Consider the following 25162-nt stretch of genomic DNA (forward strand, 5'->3'; position numbering starts at 1 on the left):
TGGACCAAGGCGCAGCGGGTAAAGTGCTCATCTTCTTAATTTATTAAAGAAAACACTTAAACAAAATAAACAGACAACGAAAACCGTTCCATAAGGCACACAGGCTATACAGAAAATAACCACCCACAAAACACAAGAGTTGTGTGGCCTCCAAATATGGCCTCCAATTAGAGACAACGTCAACCAGCTGCCTCTAATTGGAGGTCATTGTCAAAAACCCAACATAGAAATAGAAAACTAGATAAACACATAGAAATAGATAACATAGAACATAAACCAAAAACACCGAAACACACAAAACAAACACCCCCTGCCACTCCCTGACCAAACTACAATGACAAATAACCCCTTTTACTGGTCAGGACGTGACAAGTTGAAAACCTCTTAGATGTAAAGTCCCGTTTAGGGGACCTGCGTGGTTCTGGTACCGGTTTCTGACCGACATTTTGGCATATAAATTGTTCTGTGGACACTGTAGATTGAAATGGCTTGCATTGAGTGATAGCCCTGGTTCCCACGGATACAAAGTATACTGAAAAACAGCTTTTATCTCAAGGCCATCAGACGGTTTCCACCCGGTTACGTAACCCTGCACCTTAGAGGCTGCTGCCCCATGTACATAGACTTGAAATCACTGGCAACTTGAATAATGGAACACTACTCACTTTAATAATGTTTACATATTTTTGCTTTACACATCTCACATGTATATACTGTATTCTATTCTACTGTATTTTAATCTATGCCACTCCGACATTGCTCATCCTCATATTTATATATTCCTTAATTCCATTATTTTACTTTTAGGTTGTGTGTATTGTTGTGAATTGTTAGATATGACTTCACTGTTGGAGCTAGAAACACAAGCATTTCGCTGCAGCCACAATAATATCTGCTAAACATGTGTATGTGACAAATAAAAATTGATTTGATTTGATTTATTTTCTGAGCCTGTGTGAAGTATGATGTGAAATCTGAAACCACTTGAAGCTGGGATGTCCCTCCTACAATTTCATTCACTCTTCTGACTGTCCATCAACTCCTGGCTGAACCCTATCTCACAGCCAAAGTACATATCTGCAATTGTTACATTGTAGCGCAGAAGGGGAGAGTGGTTTCATCACAGTAGCCCATTCAGAGATCGATTTATAGACATTCATCTAAAATAATTCATAGATTTTAAGCAAAAAATACTTTCTGTTTGTCATAAAGTAGACGGACAAGATTAATATGAGATGAAAGGCAAGTTTCTAACGAGTTCAGGAAGCCAAGCTAGAGCTCTGTGAGACGTTCACAGCATTTGGGGCAGACGTTTTGATCAAGCAAGACCTTTTTCTGTAATACTAAACATACAAATATGTATGTGTGATAATAGGTTGCTTCTTGTGTAAATATTTTCTGTCTGGATTTTAATGATTTGTATCATTAAAAAGGTGAAATCTATTTTTACCAGAAAGCTGAGATTTTAATCTTTCTTTGTGTATGCAGCATTATACGTTATTGTTTATGGCCCTCTCATGATAAATAATTACTTTTGGGGATTATGTAGTTTTAGTTTTAGTTACATTAAACTGGTTAATGATCATCAAAAATGAATGAAGTTGGCTCTAAAACCTTCTAGGATTCTAACTTAGTACTCTGAGCTACCAGAACATTTTTTATTTAACTATGCAAGTCAGTTAAGAACAAATTCTTATTTACAAAGAAGGCACACCCTGGGCCAATTGTGCACCTGCCCTATGGGACTCCCAATCACAGCCAGATGTGATTCAGCAAGGATTTGAACCAGGGACTCTTACACTGAGATGCAGTGCCTTAGACCGCTGCGCCACTCGGGAGCACAATTAGTGCTAGTAGAACACTTTACGTCAGAGCTTAGAAAGGAAGTGTTTGGTGCCCAAGACTAGTCGCTCTATAACTTTACAATATTCTTATTTTTTTGTTGCGTGTTTTCACCCCTTTTTTTCTCCCCAATTGGTAGTAGTTATAGTCTTGTCTCATTGCTGCATCTCCCGTACGGACTCAGGAGAGGCAAAGGTCAAGAGCCATGCGTCCTCCAAAACACAACCCAACCCAACTGCTTCTTGACACAATGCTCATCCAACCTGGAAGCCAGCCGCACCAATGTGTCAGAGGAAACACCGTACACCTAGCGACCATGTCAGCGTGCACTGCGCCCGGCCCTACACAGGAGTCACTAGCGTACGATGAGACAAGGATATCCCTGCCGGCCAAACCCTCCCCAAACCCAGACAACGCTGGGCCAATTGTGCACCGCCCCATGGGCCTCCTGGTCACAGCCAGCTGCGACAGAGCCTGGACTCAAACCCAGAATCTCTAGTGGCACAGCTAGCACTGCGATGCAGTGTCTTAGACCACTGCACCACTCGGGAGGCCAACTTTACAATATTCTAACTTAGTGCTCTGAGCTGAATTAATAAATAAGAAGTTGAAACCCATAACAGCAACAGTTGTTAATTGCATTGGAGGGTTTAGGGAAGGCACTTTAACTATGGGATGGTTGAGATAAACACTGCTGTCTGATTTAGAAGAACTAGCAGAGAACAAAATAAGCTCTCATACAAAAGCAATTACAATCCCTATTACAATCCATATTACAATCACGTAGGACTTGGATATTGGTTAAAAAAAAGACATTTCAAAAGTACACAACACCCTGTTTAGCCAAATCTTTCCTTCGAAGTACGAATACATAATGTACTCAAGTACCATGCAATACATGTATGCATACAGATGTAGGATCTTAATTTGATCACCCTGTTGCAGGATAACTTTGATTGTATTTTAGGTTTAAAAAGGCTTCTGAAGTTTGTAATTTCCACTTTGAAATTTCAGATTGATCAACCCCTACAAAAATGGCCATTGATTAGAATCCACATAATAATTCACATTTCCTGTCTCTGCAGGATTATTTTCATGCTGTAGCAAACTTGCTCAAATTAAGATCCTACATCAGTATATGTCCTAAAATACTAGACTAAATGATTTCTGGAGGTATGCAAATACGTCAATACGACCCTATCATTCTATCAAAATCTTGTTTTCGTCACCAATCAGAGTTCTCTGGTACTATGCCATTAAATGCTGTCATTAAAAGGCCATTTGCAAACAACCTTGAGAATGTAATTTCCATGACTGTGATTTCTGCACTCATAAAGTCCCTAATGGCCTGTAAACGTGTCCACATAGAGGCTTTATGATGCCGGTGGATTTGAATCATCATTTACTGAGCAGTCGGGGTCGTGATGGGAAAATAGCCACGGAGGGAGCGGGCCAGATGCGTAGAAGAATCCAACCATAGAGTACCTACACAGCCAAGAAACTCCACCACAGCTCACCAAAGTGCTCTTCTGCTTCCAAACCCATAATATATAAATATATACATATAATACATCCATTTAATAAGGCATTTCATTGACTGGATATGGTTTTAAATGTGTTTACTGTGTACACAGAATGAAGTGTACCACTGTGAATGAATTACTAAGCCTTGCATTAGTAGTTCATTGTAGCTCTGGTGATCATTAGCAGCAGTTACTTTTCATGTTCAAGGATGAGGAGCTATCGGAGGAGACCAAATGTCCAGGAAAGAGAACAATGGACATAGAAAATGACGTACAAAGTATCAGATGGTGAATGGAAATAGTTGCTTCACAGCAAACAGAGTGAAAGGACAGGGTGAAACTGAAATGATCCATTGAAAATGTTAAGGCCACTTGAGAGCATGTTGACAGTCGTTTCCCTTCCCACTTACTCTCTGTCTCTGACTCACCTGTATTTTCTGAAAAAAATAATAATCAAAGCAAATAATCAAAATATTAACAGGCTGGGTCTGAGACTTCATTTTACCCCAGTCACAGGCACAACACTGACTGACGCAGTGATTGGACGCAGTGATTGAACCACTGTCTCCGGTGGGGAGCAGCATATAGTACATTCGGAAAGTATTCAGACCCCTTGACTTTTTCCACATTCAATTGTTTTTTCCCCCTCATCAATCTACACACAATACCCAATAATGACAAAGCATTTAGAAATGTTTGCATATTTAAAAAACTGAAATTTTACATAAGTATTCAGACCCTTTACTCAGTAGTATGTTGAAGCACCTTTGGCAGCAATTGTAGGTTTGAGTGTTCTTGGGTAAGACGCTACAAGCTTGGCACACCTGTATTTGGGGAGTTTCTCCCATTCTTCCCTGCAGATCCTCTCAAGCTCTATCAGGCTGGATGGGGAGCGTCACTGCACAGCTATTTTCAGGTCTCTCCAGAGATGTTTGATCAGGTTCAAGTCTGGGCTCTGGCTGGGCCACTGAAGGACATTCTGAGACTTGTCCTGAAGCCACTCCTGCATTGTCTTGGCTGTGTGCTTAGGGTCGTTGTCCTGTTGGAAGGTGAACCTTCGCCTCAGTCTGAGGTGCTGTACGTTGCTCTGTTCATCTTTCCCTCGATCCTGACTAATCTCTCAGTCCCTGTTGCTGAAAAACATCCCCTCAGCATGATGCTGCCACCACGCTTCACAATAGGGATGGTGCCAGGTTTCCTCCAGAAGTGATGCTTGACATTCAGGCTAAAGAGTTCAACCATGGTTCATCAGTTCAGAGAATCTTGTTTCTCATGGTCTGAGAGTCTTTTAGGTGCCTTTTGGCAAACTCCAAGCGGGCTGTCATGTGCCTTTTACTGAGGAGTGGCTTGAGTCTAGCCATTCTACCATAAAAGCCTGATTGGTGGAGTGCTGCAGAGATGGTTGTTCTTCTGGAAGGTTCTCCCATCTCCACAGAGGAACTCTGTTGCTCTGTCAGAGTGACCATCGGGTACTTGGTCACCTCCCTGACCAAGGCCCTTCTCCCCCGATTGCTCAGTTTGGCCAGTCGGCCTGCTCTAGGAAGAGTCTTGGTGGTTCCAAACTTCTTCCATTTAAGAATTATGGAGACTACAGTGTTCTTGGGGACCTTCAATGCTGCAGAAATATTTCGGTACCCTTCCCCAGATCTGTGCCTTGACACAATCATGTCTCGGACAATTCCTACGGACAATTCCTTCGACCTCATGACTTGTTTTTTGCTCTGACATGCACTGTCAACTGTGGGACCTTATATAGCCTTTCCAAATCATTGTGTGCCTTTCCAAATCATGTCCAATCAATTGAATTGAACACTGGTGGACTCCAATCAAGTTGTAGAAACATCTCAAGGATGATCAATGAAAACAGGAGCACCTGAGCCTAATTTCGAGTCTCATAGCAAGGAGGATCAAATCAATCTAAATCAAATGTTCTTTGTCACATGCACGGAATACAACAGGAGTAGTTTCACCTTACAGTGAAATGATTACTTACAAGCCCTTAACCAACAATGCAGTTTTAAGAAAAATACCTAAAAAAAAGAAATAAAACTAACAAATAATTAAAGAGCAGCAGTAAAATAACAATAGCGAGGCTATATACAGGGGGTTCTGGTACAGAGTCAGTGTGCGGGGGCACCGGTTCGTCGAGGTAATTGAGGTAATATGTACATGTAGGTAGAGTTATTAAATGACTATGCATAGATAATAACAGAGTGTAGCAGCAGCGTAAAAGGGGTGGGGGGGGACAATGCAAATAGTCTGGGTAGCCATTTGATTAGATGTTCAGGAGTCTTATGGCTTGGGGATAGAAGCTGTTTAGAGGCCTGTGGGACCTAGACTTGGCGCTCCGGTACCGCTTGCCATGTGGTAGCAGAGAGAACAGTCTACGACTCGAGTGGCTGGAGTCTTTGACAATTTTTAAGGCCTTCTTCTGACACCGCCTGGTATAGAGGTCCTGGATGGCAGGAAGCTTGGCCCCAGTGAAGTACTGGGTCGTACGCACTACACTCTGTAGTGCCTTGCAGTCGGAGGCCAAACTGTTGCCATACCAGGAAGTGATGCAAGCCATCAGGATGCTCTCGATGGTGCAGCTGTAGAACCTTATGAGGATCTGAGGACCCATGCCAAATATTTTCAATCTCCTGAGGGGGAATAGGTTTTGTCGTGTCCTCTTCATGACTGTCTTGGTGTGCTTAGACCATGTTTGTTGGTGATGTGGACACCAAGGAACATGAAGTTCTCAACCTGCTCCACTACAGCCCCATTGATGAGAATGGGGGCATGCTCGGTCCTCCTTTTCCTGTAGTCCACAATCATCTCCTTTGTCTTGATCATGTTGAGGGAGAGGTTATTGTCCTGGCACGACACGGCCAGGTCTCTGACCTCCTCCCTATAAGCTGTCTCGTCGTTGTCGGTGATCAGGCCTACCACTGTTGTGTTATCAGCAAACTTAATGATGGTGTTGGAATCGTGCCTGGCCGTGCAGTCATGAGTGAACAGGGAGTACAGGAGGGGACTGAGCACGCACCCCTGAGGGGCCCCAGCGTTGAGGATCAGCGTGGCGGATGTGTTGTTACCTACCCTTACCACCTGGGTGTACAGGATCAAGTTGCAGAGGGAGGTGTTTAGTCCCAGGGTCCTTAGGTTAGTGATGAGCTTTGAGGGCACTATGGTGTTGAACGCTGAGCTGTAGTCAATGAATAGCATTCTCACATAGGTGTTCCTTTTGTCCAGGTGGGAAAGGGCAGTGTGGAGTGCAATAGAGATTGCATCATCTGTAGATCTGTTTGGGCGGTATGCAAATTGGAGTGGGTCTACGGTCTCTGGGATGATGGTGTTGATGTCAGCCATGACCAGCCATTCAAAGCACTTCATGGCTACAGACGTGAGTGCTACGTGTCGGTAGTCATTTAGGCAGGTTACCTTAGTGCTCTTGGGCACAGGGACTATGGTGGTGTGCTTGAAACATGTTGGTATTACAGACTCAGACAGGGAGAGGTTGAAAATGTCAGTGAAGACACTTACCAGTTGGTCAGTGCATGCTCAGAGTACACGTCCTGGTAATCCGTCTGGCCCTGTGGCCTTGTGAATGTTGGCCTGTTTAAAGGTCTTACTCACATCGGCTGCGGAGAGCGTGATCACACAGTTGTCCGGAGCCGGTGTAGTACAATTCGATCTTACTCCTGAATTCACGCTTTGCCTATTTGATGGTTCGTCGGAGCGCATAGCGGTATTTCTTACATGCTTCCGGTTTAGAGTCCCGCTCCTTGAAAGTGGCAGCTCTACCCTTTAGCTTAGTGCGGATGTTGCCTGTAATCCATGGCTTCTGGTTGGGTATGTACGTATAGTCACTGTGGGGACAACATCATTGATGCACTTATTTATGAAGCCAGTGACTGATGTGGTGTACTCCTCAATGCCATTGGAAGAATCCCAGAACATATTCCAGTCTGTGCTAGCAAAACATTCCTGTAGCATAGCAACTGCTTCGTCTGACCACTTTTTTTGTTGACCGAATCCCTGGTGCTTCCTGCTTTAATTTTTGCTTGTAAGCAAGAATCAGGACGATAGAATTATGGTCATATTTGCCAAATGGAGGGTGAGGGAGAGCTTTGTATGCATCTCTGTGTGTGGAGTAAAGGAGGTCTAGAGCTTTTTTCCCTCTGGTTGCACATTTAACATGCTGGTAGAATTTAGGTAAAACGGATTTAAGTTTCTCTGCGTTAAAGTCCCAGGCCATTAGGAGCGCCGCCTCTGGGTGAGCGTTTTCCTGTTTGCTTTTGGCCGTATACAGGTCATTGAGTGTGGTCTTAGTGCCAGCATCGGTTTGTGGTGGTAAATAGACAGCTAGGAAGAATATAGATGGAAACTCTCTAGGTAGATAGTGTGGAATACAGCTTATCATGAGATACGTTTCCTCAGGCGAGCAAAACCTTGAGACTTCCTTAGATATCGTGAACCAGCTGTTGTTTACAAATATACATAGACCGCCATCCCTTGTCTTACCAGAGGCTGCTGTTCTATCCTGCCGATACAGTGTATAACTTGCCAGATGTATGTTATTCATGTCGTCATTCAGCCATGACTCGGTTAAACATAAGATATTACAGTTTTTAATGTCCCGTTGGTACGATATACGTGCTTGTAGTTCGTTCACTTTATTATCCAGCGATTGTACGTTGGCCAATAGTACCGATGGCAAAGGCTGATTAGCCACTCGTCTCCGGATCCTCACAAGGCACCCCGATCTCGTTCCGCGATACCTCCGTCTCGTGTGAATGAAGGGGATGAGGGCCTGTTCGGGTGTCTGGAGTAAATCCCTCTCGTCTGACTTGTTAAAGAAAAAGTATTTGTCCAGTTCAAGGTGAGTAATAGCTGTTCTGATGTCCAGAAGCTCTTTTCGGTCATAAGAGACGGTAGCCGCAACATTATGTACAAAATAAGTTACAAACAATGCGAAAAAACAAACAAAATAGCGCGGTTGGTTAAGAGTCCATAAAACGGCAGCCATCCCCTTGGCGCCATCTTTTTGTTCTTATGTAAATAATGTGTTTATTTTTTATATTTTATAAATGTGCCCAAATTTCTAAAAACCTGTTTTTGCTTTGTCATTATCGGGTATTGTGTGTAGATCGATGAAGATTTTTATTTAAGAAATATTAAAGCTGTAACATAACAAAATGTGGAAAAAGTCAAGGGGTCTGAATACTTTCTGAAAGCACTGTATGTGACCGTACAGGGGTGATACTTTTTAGCTAAACGTTATTCAAGCTACTGACAGAGTAAAATCAATGGACAGATTGTACAAAACAATTTTTAAATGCAAAACCATGCAGTGAGGTAAGTCCAAACACATGTGCCTGTTTAGCCTTGTTAGCTTGAGATGCTCTCTCTCTCTTTCTCTCTCTCTCTCTCTCTCTCTCACAAACATATTGCTACCTGTGAAGATGGACTGAGTCACATAAAATGGGATCCAGCAGGAGTTCCTACGCTCTCTGCTCCTCTCATTGGAGATATGTCTTCAGACTAAGGAATCATCTTTGCACTGTGTAACAACACCAGGGATTCAACTAGGAACATTCGGACAGACAGTGAAGGAGGTGGATGGATTGGCCTTTATTTTAATTTTGGCAAGTCAGTTAAGAACAAATTCTTGTTTACAATGACGGCCTACCCCGGCCAAACCCAAACCCTAACCCTAACCCGGACAACACCGGGCCAATTGTGCACCACCCTACGGGAATCCCAATCATGGCCAGTTAGGATCCAGCCTGGAATCGAACCAGGATCTGTAGTGATGCCTCAATCTAGCACTGAGATGCAGTGCCTTAGACCACTGCGCCACTCAGCCTTACGCCCCCACCACAACAGAGTTTAGTTAGCTTCTTAGCTAGCTGTAAATATTTCTGCATCTAACTTTCTCACTCATCATTATTCACAATTCATTCAGGACTATCTGTAATCATGGTAGCATCCACATGAATGTAGAAATGTTTTGAAACATAGTCTATTCTTACAATAAAAGGGACTCCAAACTGACACAATACTTACATTCATTTTTATTGGGCACAAAATGATCTGAAACACAACCAAAACTCATCAGCAAATGCATCCAACAAGTTTGTAGAGACCCAAACTTGATATAATCATTGTGTGCTAGGAATATGGGACCAAATACACCACCTTTGACTACTTTAATACACATACAAATGAATTTGTCCCAATACTTTTGGTCCCCTAAAATGGAGGGACTATATAAAAAAGTGCTGTAATTTCTCAACGATTCACCCAATATGGATGAAGAAACTCTAAAATCAAAGCTTACAGTGTGCACTTTAACCTCATTGTTATTGTCAAATCCAAAGTGCTGCAGTACAGACCCAAAACAACAACGAAAATGGTCACTGTCCCAATACTGTTGGAGCGCACTCTAGGTAGGGGTAAAGTGACTTGGCAGCAGGATAGATAGACAGTAGCATGCCTTAATCGATCTGATATTTTGCTTACTAGGCCTACTTGGTACTACATGTGCAGTTGTGTCGGTATTTTAAGCTAAACTGATCTTTAGTATTTTGGTTTGCATGCATGAATAACTAGGCTACTACTTTCAGCATTTAGTTTGCATTATTTAGGTAAGACAGCTGTGTGTGCGGCTGCATTCACGTAGGGTAATTCACCAATTACAAACAGCCTATCTGTCTTGTAGCCTATATTAATGGCCAAAACCGCCTTGCTTTAGTGTGTAGTTCGCTGTCCATTATGATAATACAGCGCAGCGGAGATAGGCTACTTCAAAAACACTCAATCGATGGTCTCGGAGTCTCTGCATTTGAACTTTATGTTAATTGTGGTATAGTCTGAAGTAAGCAGAATTCAATATAATTCCAAGGCAGGAACCCACCAAATGTATCCCCCTCACCGATTTCAACTGCCCCCTTAGTCACTTTATCCTGGCACCAGGTCTGATGCAATACATAGGCTTACACAACCTTCACACAGGGCCTCTCTCCCGTGCCTGAAGATTTCTCTAAATGACTTATGCAGGCTCTGATCATGTTAATATCCATAACAATGTGCAGTGTTCTCCAGCATTGTCTAATGACGTGCTTGGTCACCATGGATCATCATTAGATCAAGATGCTATAGATCAGTGTCAGACTTAACCTCATAATTTTTTTCTCTCTGCGTGCGTAAGAATCTTTTATGACTACTGTAATATCCTTTAGTACCTCCCCTGCTACGCATCCACACTGGCACAGAGCCTAATCCGCTCCAATATGTGATTACCTGCTGCTGTGAGTGTATGTGTGTGTGTCTGTCTGTATGTGTGTCTGTGTGTGAACGTGTCTGTGTGTGTGTCTGTGTGTACGTGTGTGTGTACGTTCGTACGTGCAAGCATGCGCAAGCGTGTGTGTGCATAGGTGGCAGGACAGAAACACAGAATGCAACCGATTAGATTAGAATCTTGCTCGATGGTGTAGGTTGTCATGACAGTAGGTCGTCATGACAAATAAGATGTCACTCTGGGCAGAAGATATCATCAACCATCAGAGATCATCAGAGATTCCCCCTCCGGAAGCACATCAGGTGTGTGGAGGGGGTGAGAAATAAGACTAGGAGCTGTACCCACAGCGCAGGGTAAATGACATCTGGAAGTGGTTTCCTTCATTTACAACTCCCTTGTTTCTCATCTTCACTAATCACAAAATATGGGATATTTTTCATGGATATCAGGCTGTCCTTGGGACAGTGATATGGAGGAGTCTGGATTTGGTTGACAGCACAGCGCAGAAACCTCACCTATACATTCATCTCAGATCAGTTACTTTAAGGAGAGACATGGTAGGAGGTTGGAACATCAAATTAATGAAGCCATGGATGTCCATACATTCATAGCATCAGTCATATAGACACATTCAGTTCCAGTCATATCAACACATTCACATCATATTATTCAAAGCAACTTACAATAGTGATCATACTTCTATAAATTTTTTCTTACTGGTCCCCTGTGGGAATTGAACCCACAACCGTGGTGTTGCCAGCACCATGCTCTACCAACACTCCAACACGAAACCCTAAGGTCTGCCACTGTCCTCTAGTGGTGAACATGAATAGCTTTACTCCTTCCCAGAGCCATTTACTGTATATACTACAGGTAACTGACGAAAGGAAACGCCAACATAAAGCGTCTTAGTAGGGCGTTGGGACACCACAAGCCAGAACAGCGTCAATGCACCTTGGCATAGATTCTACAAGTGTCTGGAACTCTATTGGAAGGATGCAACGCCATTCTTCCACGAGAAATTCCATCATTTGGTGTTTTGTTGATGTTGGTGGATAACGCTGTCTCAGGCGCCGCTCCAGAATCTCCCATAAGTGTTCAATAGCGGAGGTGAATATGGCGGCCCCCATGTACTTACCACAAATTCCTCATTCTGCTAAGTTCTCCGTATTGTACAGTGCTCTCTGTTAATCTTTTCTTGTAAGGTCATTAGCATTGTTTACATGATCCCAATTTTTGCTTCAAGACGCCGCCAATTTGGGAAACTGAAAAAGTATGTTGTGGATAGTGCTAAAACAATGACGTCATATCTGAATTCTGCCATCTTTATGAGTGTTCACCGTTGGGTTGAGATCTGGTGACTGAGACAGCAATGGCATATGGTTTCCATATTTTTCCTGCTATTCAAACTATTCAGTGACCATTTGTGCCCTGTGGAGGGGGGCATCATCATCCTATGGGGGCATAGCCATGGTAGCCAAAATAATGGCCTGCCCAGCATTTTTATACATGACCCTACTCATGATGGGATGTTAATTGCTTAATTAACTCAGTAACCACACCATGTGTGGAAGCACCAGCTTTCAATACACTATGTATCCCTCATTTAATCAAGTGTTTCCATTATTTTGGCAGTTAGCTGTACATCAATGGCTCCCAACTCCAGTCCTCAAGTACCTCTAACTGCACACACATTTTTGTTGTAGCCCCAGACAAACACTCTTGATTCAACTCATCAAAGGCTTGATGATTAGTTGACAAGTTGAATCAGGTATGCTTGCCCAGGGCTACAATGATAATGTGTACTGTTGGGGGGGGGGGGGGGTAATGGAGGACTGGAGTTGGGAAACACTGCTGAACAGGATGGTAATATATGGTTCTGCTCCTTCTGACTTACACAGACTAATCATATTTCTTTAGTCTGTACAAATCTGATTTGTACATAACACACAGCGGGAACTGCGGTAGCACAGTTCCCGCTCAGCCCAGTCAAAACTGTTTGCTGCTCTGGCACCCCAATGGTGGAACAAGCTCCCTCACGACGCCAGGACAGCGGAGTCAATCACCACCTTCCGGAGACACCTGAAACCCCAACTCTTTAAGGAATACCTAGGATAGGATAAAGTAATCCTTCTAACCCCCCCCCCCCCCCAAAAGAAAATATATAGCTGTACTATTGTAAAGTGGTTGTTCCACTGGATATCATAAGGTGAATGCACCAATTTGTAAGTCGCTCTGGATAAGAGCGTCTGCTAAATGACGTAAATGTAAAATGTAAATGTAATGTCCTCATCAGCTACATGTATGTACAGCTATGGCTCTTTAACGCAGTAGAACCCTTCCACTATGCCAGTGGCTAGATTGTCCCACTAAGAACCAACACAGACACAGATGACATTTGTTTGTTGTTTCTGACGTTCATCTTCTCTATTTATTTGTGCATTGCACTTATCACTTTATCAAGGGTAAACAGAACCCACAAAGAGAAACACAGAAACCACAGGAGGTTGGTGGCACCTTAATTGGGGAGGACAGGCTCATGGTAATGGTTGGAGTGGAATAAGTGGAATGATATCAAATACATCAAACACATGGTTTCCATGTGCTTGATACCATTCCATTTGCTCCGTTCCAGCCATTGTTATGAGCCTTCCTCCCCTCAGCAGCTTCCACTGACAGAAACAGTTTACACTTTTAGTAGTAATACTTTTACAGCCGACAAGCAAACACATACAGTAGTTGTATCCAAATCGTATCACATCCTCACGTACAACAGTTTCAACAACACTCATCCACTATATAGAGAGAGGTTAGCGTTTTAACATTGCCTTAAGTTAGCAGATAGACAAGAGATTTCAGTCAGCTAGGGAGCTTATAGGGGTTCTCCCTCTCTCTCTCCCCACACACACACACACACACACACACACACACACACACACACACACACACACACACACACACACACACACACACACACACACACACACAACCTCAGTGTACATACATACAGTACATACATACTACACAGCCACAGCTTCTGCCATTGGTATAGTCACCAGAGAAAGCAGAGCCTACAGTGGACAGACAGTCTCTTTAGTTCTATACTGGTCAGTGGTCAGTCAGTGCTCATGTTAGTCCACAACTCAGGTGTGGCCTTTTCACAGAGGAAAGGGTTGACAACAGAGTAGGCTGGTCCTCCTATAGCTCCTCCCACCAGCCTCCTCTGGTTGACAACATCAGTATGCAGGGGATAAAAGAGGGAAATGGTTGTATCAGATGAAATAGATGTGCCAGTCTACCAAATGTATTGTTTTACACAGATAAGGGTTAGAAGGGGCCTACATTAGGATCTCACAAGCTTGATAGTGGTCCAATACACTCAAGTATAGTAATGTATTATGGAATGATGTGCCTCTTGTAGTCCTTCCACTAGTTCTCCCAGTCAGTGCATGCAAAAAAGATATGCTTCAAACTAATGTAAATATAAAAGCGCTCATCAATGACAGGTTGCCTTTGATTAAACAGAATTTCACTTCAAATGTTTGTCATGATTTAAAAGTAAATGCTTTAGAGGATACAGCAAAGGATGAATAGGACAATACACCACCTGCATGTTACTAAACATTACCCACAATAAAATGAAAGATTCTTCATTGGGAGGGACTGAAGCATCTGAAACGAGTCAATAAATGAACATAATACGAAGTAAAACTGCACGTAACGATGATGCTTCAGCAGTGTGATATGGGATACTTTCTCTGATATGGATAATATCCTTTTCACACTGGTTCTTTCAGACTGTAGACGCTACATTTACAGGAGAAATTAGGGTTAAGTGCCTTGCTCAAGGGCATATCAACAGATTTTATTACCTAGTCAGCTTAGGGATTCGAACCAGCAACCTTCCGGTTACTACCACAATATGCTTAGCCGCAAGGCTACCTGCCGCCCACTAGCCAGTGACTGTAAAGATGAGAGTGAGTACTGTATGTTTAAAGCTGGAATCCGTAGCGGTCAAACTGCCACGTCCGTTTGTGATATTACAAAGACGTTACTTCAAATAACCAACACTGTTTTTTTCCCCCTCGGACATGATTGCACACTCAATAGAACAGCAGAGTTTTTTTAAACCAAGATGCTCCTCTCCTCTTTTCATAAACTAAACAAAAACAAATGCGCCTGGGGCGACCGGTGGCGCTGTTTCACCTAATGTGGATTCCAGCTTTAAGACTGGTAATAGACTGCAGCTGAGTTTACTCTCTGTGTTATAGCTAAAGACATTTTGCACCTTTCTGAGACTGCGGGCAAGAAAACACAAGAACCACCCACCGTAGGTAGTAAAGGTGGTGGTGTAACAACGAATATCCTGCCTACCTTCACCTACTAACTGTATGTCAAGTTGAGTCTCTAGGTTGTTGTCAGAACGTAAACATGTTACCCTTGCCTTGCAGTTGTCTTGTTGTCTCCTAGAACTCTCCTGTGGAGTTCTGTGGAAGCACATTGATCTAAATTGGTCATTCAAATAACATAGATAACAGTAGCTTTTCCATGAAGATAGACAACTCAGGTGGAACCTCTGTGAGATCGCTCTATATTGAATTCTTTGACATGGTATTTCTGAGATCACTGTGGTGTATAGACTTTACAGTCAGTGGTACAGTGCCTAATTGAATAGGCCATCCACTCCCAACACTGGCTCCAGATCTTCACTTCAAAGTCACACAGGTGACTGTGACAGGAACACTGTGTTAATGCTACCGTGTGTAAAACATTGTCATCGTCTTGACAGGTGATTGACAGGAGCACTGTGTTAATGCTACTGTGTGTAAAACTTCGGCATCGTCTTGCTCTTTATATAGCACCTGGCCAACAACACTGTGACCACAGGTATGTCATTATCACCTATGTCTGGTGTATTAGGTGGACAGTATCACTCTGGTGATGTCTCCATAGACAGCTGGATGACTCTGCATGAATTGGTTCAGGACTCTTTGCTTGGTTCAGGACTCTTTGCTTGGTTCAGGACTCGGACATGTAGGACAGGGTTGAACAGTTCTTGTTGGACAGTTGGACAGTGCTGCCACCAGATACATAGGTAGGTGGGTAGGCAGGTATCTTTCTGTTAGTCTGGCTATTGAAGTCTCTATGGAGTAGAGTCCACAGGACAGTGACAAGAAGAGAAGGAGGGGGGGAGTCAGATCCGGTGGGGGCTTGATTATTGATCACAGGGGGTCGGCAGGAACTCTTTCTTTCTCTCTCTCTCTCCCTCTCTCTCTCTCTCTCAGCTCAGTAGAGTGCTTTTTGTCCTTGGCTGTCAAATTCTGACCAGGCATCATTCAGTTCCATAAAAATCATCTTGGCATATTGTTCATAGGGCTGTCCAGTGGCCTGGGAGAGGAGACAAGGAAGAAAACATCAGTCAGTCACGTTGTAATTTACTGCAGAGGTGAAAAGTGTATATTGTACAGAACCTCACTATATCATATCTGGTGTTTATTTGTGTGTGTGTGTGTGTAGAAGCATTATACCCGTAGGGGGTACAGGGGCACTTTCCCCACACAGATTTGTCCTGTAAATGTTTTTTTTTTCTTTCTCTGCAATACTACTAGCCATATAGTAATTGTATGACGTTTTCTTTAGCTAGCCCAGATAGGTTCTCTATCTCCCAACCTCATAACTAGCTACAAAGAAGACATTTCAGGCTAACAATCAAGTTAGACAGTATATACTGTATATATACAGCTCTGGAAAAAAGAGACCACTGGAAAATAATCAGTTTCTCTGGTTTTACTACTTATAGGTATGTGTTTGGGTAAATTAACCATTTTGTTTTATTCTATAAACTACTGAAAACATTTCTCCCAAATTCCAAATAAAAATATTTTCATTTAGAGCATTTATTTGCAGAAAATTAATAACAAAATAACACCAGTCTCAACGTCAACAGTGAAGACTCGACTCGGGGATGCTGACCTTCTAGGCAGAGTTGCAAAGAAAAAGCCATATCTCAGACTGGCCAATAAAAAGAAAGATTAAGATGGGCAAAAGAACACAGACACTGGAAGAGGAACTCTGCCTAGAAGACCAGCATCCCGGAGTTGCCTCTTCACTGTTGGCGTTGAGATGTGTGTTTGCGGGTACTATTTAATGAAGCTGCCAGTTGAGGAGTTGTGAGGCATGTGTTTCTCAAACTAGACACTCTAATGTACTTGTCCTCTTGCTCAGTTGTGCACCGGGGCCTCCCATTCCTCTTTTTATTCTGGTTAGCGCCAGTTTGTGCTGTTCTGTCAAGGGAGTAGTACACAGCGTTGTACGAGATCTTCAGTTTCTTGGCAATTTCTCGTATGGAATAGCGTTCATTTCTCAGAATACAAATAGACTGACAAGTTTCAGAAGAAAAGTCTTTGTTTCTGGCCATTTTGAGCCCGTAATCAAACCCACAAATGCTGATGCTCCAGATACTCAACCAGTCTAAAGAAGGCCAGTTTTATTGCTTCTTTAATCAGGATAACAGTTTTCAGCTGTGCTAATATAATTGCAAAGGGTTTTCTAATGATCAATTAGCCTTTTAAAATGATAAACTTGGATTAGCTAACACAAAGTGCCATTGGAACACAGGAGTGATGGTTGCTGATAATGGGCCTCTGTACACCAATGTAGATATTCCATTCAAAATCAGCTGTTCCCAGCTACAATAGTAATTTACAACATTAACAATGTCTACACTGTATTCCTGTTCAATTTGATGTTATTTTAATGGACAAAAAAATACCTTTTCTTCAAAAATAAGGACATTTCTAAGTGACCCCAAACTTTTGAACGGTAGTAAATTACATTAATTGGAGCTAATTAATTATATTCACTGGAGAATCTGACAGTAGGCATTGAAAAAGCACCCACCAATACCAGTCACGGCAAGTGACGCTGGCTCCTGGCAAGCTTTCTTGACTTGAACATTAACTTTTGTCAACACATTGCTAACTTTTGTTCAACCAGTGAAACACCTGTTATTAGTGAACATGTTTGGAGTACAGCTATCGTATAATAATCGCTATAATCGTCTTAATACATACATTTTAAGAGAAGGGGGATTCAACTTAATATTAAAGTAGATTTAGTTTACCTGAAAGCAGTTTTCCATTTTTACATGAAGTGGGTAAAGTTGGTAATCATCTCACGAGGAGAACAGCACAGTTGGGAGGAGAAGCTTCATTTCCAGAAGTTCTAAGCAGTCCATTTGTTTTTGAGACAAGGGTGTCACTAAAGCTGTGTTGTATTTATTAGGTATATTATAGCTAATTTTGAAAGATGTTATGATGCATTACAAGCAAGAACAAAAAATTCAACAAAAATAACAATTATGAAAATTACTGTTTACCATTTGCATGACAATGAATCATTACCCCAAATCCCATAATTGTCAAAGCCCTAGTTTGAGTTACCTGTCTAGCTAATAGGCTATGTTAGAGTTTATACCTCTTCCAATTATGTGGGGGGGGTCAGAATAATGAAAAACTATCTATCAAATCTATTCATTTTAAAGTGTTGATTACTTGTCCTTGCCATTATCATCCACTGGATGATGTTTTGCTAACATGATCGGGGTTCCTGGGTCGCTGGTTTGCCTGGGCAAGATAAGGTTTTAGACCCCTGCTTTAGAAAAGCAATAAATAACTAAAGGTACTGAATAAGACACATTCCTTTCAATCTTTTACCTAGATTTTAGCAGAAATGCAGAGAAGCATATTTGGTTTCTTAAAAAAAAAAGAACTGCCAGTCAGGAGGTGTTGTGGAATATTGAGTGAAATATTTACACAGATACCGGAACTCATCTGGGGTGCCGACTGCCTCTGCATATTGAATTCACAAGTTCCAGTATCTGTGTAAATATTTGACTCAATATACCACAATAGAGGATACAGACAGCTCAAGAGGTATGCAGAAAAATACAAAATAGAATTAAGCATATTGATTATGGCTCTACACTCTTAGAAAAAAAGGTTCTATCTAGAACCTAAAATGGTTATTTGGCTGTCCCCATAGGAGAACCCTTTCAAGAACCATTTTATGTTCCAGGTAGAACCCTTTTGGGTTCCATGAATAACCCTTTCCACAGAGGGTTCTACATAGAACCCAAAAGGCTTCTAACTGAAACCAAAATAGGTTCTACCTGGAACCAAAAAGGGTACTCCTATGGGGACAGGCACATTTGAGGTGTTTAAAAAATGCTAAATTCTTCAACTTAAAGGATGGGGGGCCTAGCCTCCAGTCCACCTCCCAGCCATACTCACGCACCCTCAGATTTTTGTGTGTGTGTGTGTGCGCGAGTGTGTGTGTGTGTGTGTGCATGAGTATGTGTGTGTGCGTGCGTGTGTGTGTATGAGGTACGTGTGGATGTGTTACACTGTGTGTAGAGTTAACCTCTTCCTTCCCTCTCACCTTGTCTGGATGGACCACCAGCACAGCTTTACGGTAGACCTTCTTGACCTGCTCTGGGGTCACCAGGTCAGCCATGCCTACAGGCTTCCAGCGGGTCTCCCCCTCCCACAGCACCGTGTGCATGGTGGACAGCAGGGCCCGGATGTTACGCTCCTTCCCCTCGATCCAGTCCAGAATCTGGTGGTAGAGGGGGGAGAGTCTGGGCCAGATACAACACGGAGCTCACAGGGCTTCTTCAAAATCTTGAGATAGCTAGCTTGTTTTTCTTTGGCTGTCAAAAGACAGTCCAACATTGGACCCTCCTCCCCCCTGTAGTTATATCTTCACTACAATTCTCCAACTCTCGGTCCAAGGCTAGTGATTGGCCACTGTAAGACTACCTTGAGTTTCTCGGGGTCCATCTCTTTAGCCATCTCCTCCTTTCTCATCTCTGCTATTGTCCTGGGACCTTCCTTCTTTTTGGCTCCAGCAAAGCCTTGGCCAGACAGCAGGTCATCAAAGTTAGCCGTTGCAACTTTGGGCTTGGTACCTGGGAGAGAGAAAATAACATCTTCTCTCATCCACTTATAATACAGTATATGTGCAGTCTTATCATGAATGACTACCTGCACAGATCACACACATGCAGGTCAGTTTCAAGTGGCACATTTGTACATTAATACAGAGCAACAGGAGTCATTTTGGGGGGGGAACACAACCCAACAGTCTATCCATCCCAGTGTGATAACAACCAGTCTCCCACTGACTCACCCATGTTGGGCTGTTGTTTCCCGGCTGCATTGGGAGTAGCTCCTCCTCCCATGGCAGAGAAGCTGATGTTGTAGTTGGGTCTGTTGGAGGGGGAGGTGTGGGGCATGGAGTGGCTGGTGCTGGGCTTGGCCTGGGGGGATGGACCACCCTGACCCTGGGGTTGGGGCTGCCACCCTGGCTGCCCTCCAACACCACCACCACCGGGCTTCCAGGAGGGGAGGCCTGTGTTGGCCTGCCAGCCCCCACCGTGCTGGGGCGAGGGAGGAGGCCGTGTAGGGGAGCCCATGGGGGGGAAGGCAGGGGTGGTGCCTGTAGGGGTGGTGGGCTTACTGGAGAACCCAGATCCTCCTATAGAGAGAGATGTAAGTGGAGTGTTTACATAAACTGTAACACAACTATCATAACATAACGTAGCATGACATGACATAACCAGAGGAGGCTGGGGGGAGGATATATAGGAGGACAGGCTCATTGTAATGGCTGGAATGGAATCAATGAAACTATATCAAACACATCAAACACATGGACACCACGTTTGACTCCGTTCCATTGATTCCATTCCAGCTATTACAATGAGCTCGTCCTCCTATAGCTCCTCCCAACAGCATCCCCTGGACATAACATATTTAAAGCATCTGTTAGAACAGTACTTAAAGCCTTCACTGACCTCCCAGACTTCCCCCCAGGTTTCCGATGTCAGCAAAGGGGTCCAGAGTGTTGGGTTTGGCCTGGTGTGTGGGAGTGTTGTTGACCGACCCAGTAGGACTGGTACTGGCTGACTTGCTGCCCATACTGAAACCACCTCCTCACACAGAACACACAATAACACAGTTGAAATACTATACTATACAATACTTTATTTTATTTAGCCTCTATATTACCAGGAAGGTCAATTAAGAACACATTGTTATTTCCAAAGAAGTAGGCACTGTAGTTCTATAAACATGATTCTCATAAGCACCATCAGAGGTCCCTATTTAGTCCATTCTGATATTACACATGCTTGCTTGCTCATGGCAGCACAGTACGCTGGATGATGGCATGCCATAGCTCTCTGTTGCTCATGGCAGCTGGTTGTTCCTCTGTTCTCAGACCACTATCTCTGAAGATGTTGTCCATGAATGTTACACATGAGTAGAGCCTACCTGGAGCTGCAGGTTTGTTCCAGTCCCATCCTCCCATGGCGTTGGGAGGCTGCTGAATGGTGACTACAGGGGTGGTAGGCGGGACTGGGCAGCTGCGGCCTATCAGAACACAGAAACATCAGTGACAGACCTCACAGACAATGGGAGGAAGGAGATATGAAGTGATGCAAATTATGACCACATTATCACCAATGACCATAGTGTTGGATGCTATCTGACTTGAATTCCCTTTGAGCCCTTGAATTGAGCCCCTCTGTTTGTAATTGTATAATTAGCCTAGCAGTAGTAATTATCATTGGTCTATGTGCATTGTATTCAGGCAGAGTGAAAGTACAAAGGGGGCGTGTCTCTGAGTGTAAGAACGATTCTATAAGGGTTAAATAGGATCCATGTGTCTGGGGTTAGAGCTGACAGATCATAATTACTGTTCTATAACACTGTCTAATATCTTTACAGTTTTATATAGTTATATACTCTTATATACAGTTTTTATGTATTCTTAAAGATTGAAAGTAATGTTAGGTTTAAGCACTTTGTGTATGAGAAGTGTAATTACAGTATTTAGTGGACTGCAGTAGACTGTAGGAATGTGTACTCCCAAGAACTCAAGGCCTCACCTGACTGATAAGAAGTCCTGTGAAAGGAACGGAGGTGCATGAAGGTTCCAGACTCAGGCTGGGCCACTATAACACTTGACTGATAAGAAGTCCTGTGAAAGGAACGGAGGTGCACGAAGGTTCCAGACTCAGGCTGGGCCACTATAACACTTGACTGATAAGAAGTCCTGTGAAAGGAACGGAGGAGCACGAAGGTTCCAGACTCAGGCTGGGCCACTATAACACTTGACTGATAAGAAGTCCTGTGAAAGGAACGGAGGAGCACGAAGGTTCCAGACTCAGGCTGGGCCACTATAACACTTGACTGATAAGAAGTCCTGTGAAAGGAACGGAGGAGCACGAAGGTTCCAGACTCAGGCTGGGCCACTATAACACCTGACTGATAAGAAGTCCTGTGAAAGGAACGGAGGTGCATGAAGGTTCCAGACTCAGGCTGGGCCACTATAACACTTGACTGATAAGAAGTCCTGTGAAAGGAACGGAGGAGCACGAAGGTTCCAGACTCAGGCTGGGCCACTATAACACTTGACTGATAAGAAGTCCTGTGAAAGGAACGGAGGAGCACGAAGGTTCCAGACTCAGGCTGGGCCACTATAACACCTGACTGATAAGAAGTCCTGTGAAAGGAACGGAGGAGCACGAAGGTTCCAGACTCAGGCTGGGCCACTATAACACCAATAGGAGGAACTGACTTGGTTGTTGCCCAGTAACAGAGACTGATTGTTTATCCTAGAAATACAAGGAGGGGACTCTGCCTAATCGGAAGGTATAAATATATGCTTGTGTGAATTGTATCAGTGTTATGCAGCTACAATGCCCAGTGTGGTGAATAAATCTAATTTAAGCTTATTTTGGTGTCTGGATTGTACCAGAATGTACAAGCTAACAACAGCATACCATGACTGTTAAGCTAACCAACTAAGGTCAGAACCATACCAATAGCAATAACTGTAACCATAAAAAAGCCATTCCATTCATATCTCCCTCAAAACTTGCAGCTTGAATTCCCATTGATCATCACTCATTATGTGCATGCATATACAGATGCCATATCTTAATTTGACATCCTGTTGTAGTAGAAATGTTCCTGCATTGCAGGAAATGCAAACTTGTATTGTATTCAAGGTTTAAAAAGGTTTCTACAGTTTTTCATTTCCACTTAAAAATGGCAGACTTGATTTGCCCTAACAAATTTTTTTATCAACCTCTACAAAAAATGTCCATTAATTATAATTCACACAACAATTCACATTTCCTGTTGCTGCAGGATTATTTTCCTGCTTTAGCAAACTGGTTCAAATTAAGATCCTACATCTGTACATTACCAAACACAACAGCATGGCTGAAGCAGCAGACTAGTATCAGTGTAAAGATAGCATTCGTATAGTGGATAGTGGATACAGTGAAACGTTAGTGGATCATCGTAAAGATAGCAGTCGTGTAGTGGATAGTGGATACAGTGAAACGTTAGTGGATAGATATCAGTGTAAAGATTGCAGTCACATAGTGGATAGTGGATACAGTGAAACGTTAGTGGATAGATATCAGTGTAAATATAGCAGTCGTATAGTGGATAGTGGATACAGTAAAACATTAGTGGATAGATATCAGTGTAAAGATAGCAGTCGTATAGTGGATAGTGGATACAGTAAAACATTAGTGGATAGATATCAGTGTAAAGATAGCAGTCGTATAGTGGATAGTGGATACAGTAAAACATTAGTTGATAGATATCAGTGTAAAGATAGCAGTCGTATAGTGGATAGTGGATACAGTAAAACGTTAGTGGATAGATACAGTTGAAGACGGAAGTTTACATACTGTCACGTTCTGACCAGTAAAGGGGTTATTTGTTATTGTAGTTTGGTCAGGATGTGGCAGGGGGTGTTTGTTTTATGTGGTTCGGGGTTTGTTGGGTTATGTTATTATGTAAGAGGGGTGTTTGTTTAGAGTGTTCCGGGGTTTTTAGGCTATGTTCTATGTTAGTATATTTCTATGTGTTTCTAGTATGTCTAGTTCTATGTTTAGTTTATGGGGTTGACCTTCAATTGGAAGCAGCTGCTCCTAGTTGCTTCTAATTGAAGGTCCTATTTAAGAGGGGTGTTTTTCTGTGGGATGTTGTGGGTAGTTGTCTCCTATTTTGTGTCTGTGCACCTGACAGGACTGTTAGTGTCGTTCGTTGTTTTTGTAAACGTGATTTGTTAGTTTTTTCCTTCTTTTTAATAAATAAAGAAGATGAGTATACACATTCCCGCTGCACCTTGGCCCAATCCTTACGACAGCCGTTACACATACACTTAGGTTGGAGTCATTAAAACTTGTTTTTCAACCACTCCACAAATGTCTTGTTAACAAACTATAGTTTTGGCAAGTCAGTTAGGACATCTACTTTGTGCATGACACAAGCAAGTTAACCAACAATTGTTTACAGACAGATTATTTCACTTATAATTCACTGTATCACAATTCCAGTGGGTCAGAAGCTTACACTAAGTTGACTGTGCCTTTAAACAGATTGGAAAATTCCAGAAAATGATGTCATGGCTTTAGAAGCTTCTGAAAGGCTAATTGACATCATTTGAGTCAATTGGAGGTGTACCTGTGGAATTATTTCAAGGCCTACCTTCAAACTCAGTGCCTCTTTGCTTGACATCATGGGAAAATCAAAAGAAATCAGCCAAGACCTCAGAAAAGAAATTGCAGACCTCCACAAGTCTGGTTCATCCTTGGGAGCAATTTCCAAATGCCTGAAGGTACCACGTTCATCTGTACAATCAATAGTACGCAAGTATAACCACCATGGGACCACGCAGCCGTCATACCGCTCAGGAAGGAGACGCGTTCTGTCTCCTAGAGATGAACGTACTTTGGTGCGAAAAGTGCAAATCAATCCCAGAACAACAGCAAAGGACCTTGTGAAGATGCTGGAGGAAACGGGAACTAAAGTATCTATATCCACAGTAAAACGATTCCTATATCAACTCAGCAGGGAAGATGCCACTGCTTCAAAACCGCCAGAAAAAAGCCAGACTACGGTTTGCAACTGCACATGGGGACAAAGATCATACTTTTTGGAGAAATGTCCTCTGGTCTGATGAAACAAAAATAGAACTGTTTGGCCATAATGACCATCGTTATGTTTGAAGGAAAAAGGGGGAGGCTTGCAAGCAAAAGAACACCATCCCAACCATGAAGCACGATGGTGGCAGCATCATGTTGTGGGGGTGCTTTGCTGCAGGAGGGACTGGTGCGCTTCACAAAATAGATGGCATCATGAGGGAGGAAAATTATGTGGATATATTGAAGCAACATCTCAAGACATCAGTCAGGAAGTTAAAGCTTGGTCGCAAATGTAGCGTAACCTCTCTATGGAGGGGGTGTGTGGAATCAGGAGCAGGAGAGCAGAAAGGTTCCAGGAATTTCCACTGTTTATTTTGGCAGATCCGAATAAACACAATGACACATACAGGTGAGAAACCTCAACTCCGTAATGCCTACAAGCAAAATGTCCACGGTAACACATACCGTACAAACAACTAACAATGCCCGTGGTGCAGGCAC

The 25162-nt window shown here is 42.9% G+C and overlaps 1 protein-coding gene across 6 annotated transcripts in view; it reads right to left on the minus strand.

Annotated features, from left to right (window-relative positions):
* Positions 1-13047: 13047 nt before the first annotated feature.
* The window catches only part of dnajc6 (DnaJ (Hsp40) homolog, subfamily C, member 6), a 75480-nt gene continuing 63365 nt past the window's right edge, over positions 13048-25162 (minus strand). For 4 of the 6 annotated variants that reach the window (XM_014123415.3, XM_014123411.3, XM_014123412.3 and 1 more), the window contains 6 exons: positions 20985-21083; positions 20507-20644; positions 19840-20187; positions 19470-19618; positions 19090-19266; positions 13048-16038 (listed from right to left, as the gene is read on the minus strand). In XM_014123415.3, coding sequence (XP_013978890.1) covers positions 15937-16038; positions 19090-19266; positions 19470-19618; positions 19840-20187; positions 20507-20644; positions 20985-21083 — 1013 coding nt within the window. In that variant the 3' untranslated portion in view covers positions 13048-15936. The remainder of the gene's footprint in view (positions 16039-19089; positions 19267-19469; positions 19619-19839; positions 20188-20506; positions 20645-20984; positions 21084-25162) is intronic. The other 2 variants (XM_014123413.3, XM_014123410.3) reach the window with 1 other exon arrangement.

Source organism: Salmo salar, chromosome 10 (genome assembly GCF_965601325.2).
Source record: "Salmo salar chromosome 10, fSalSal1, whole genome shotgun sequence".
NCBI classification, from domain to species: Eukaryota; Metazoa; Chordata; class Actinopteri; order Salmoniformes; family Salmonidae; genus Salmo; species Salmo salar.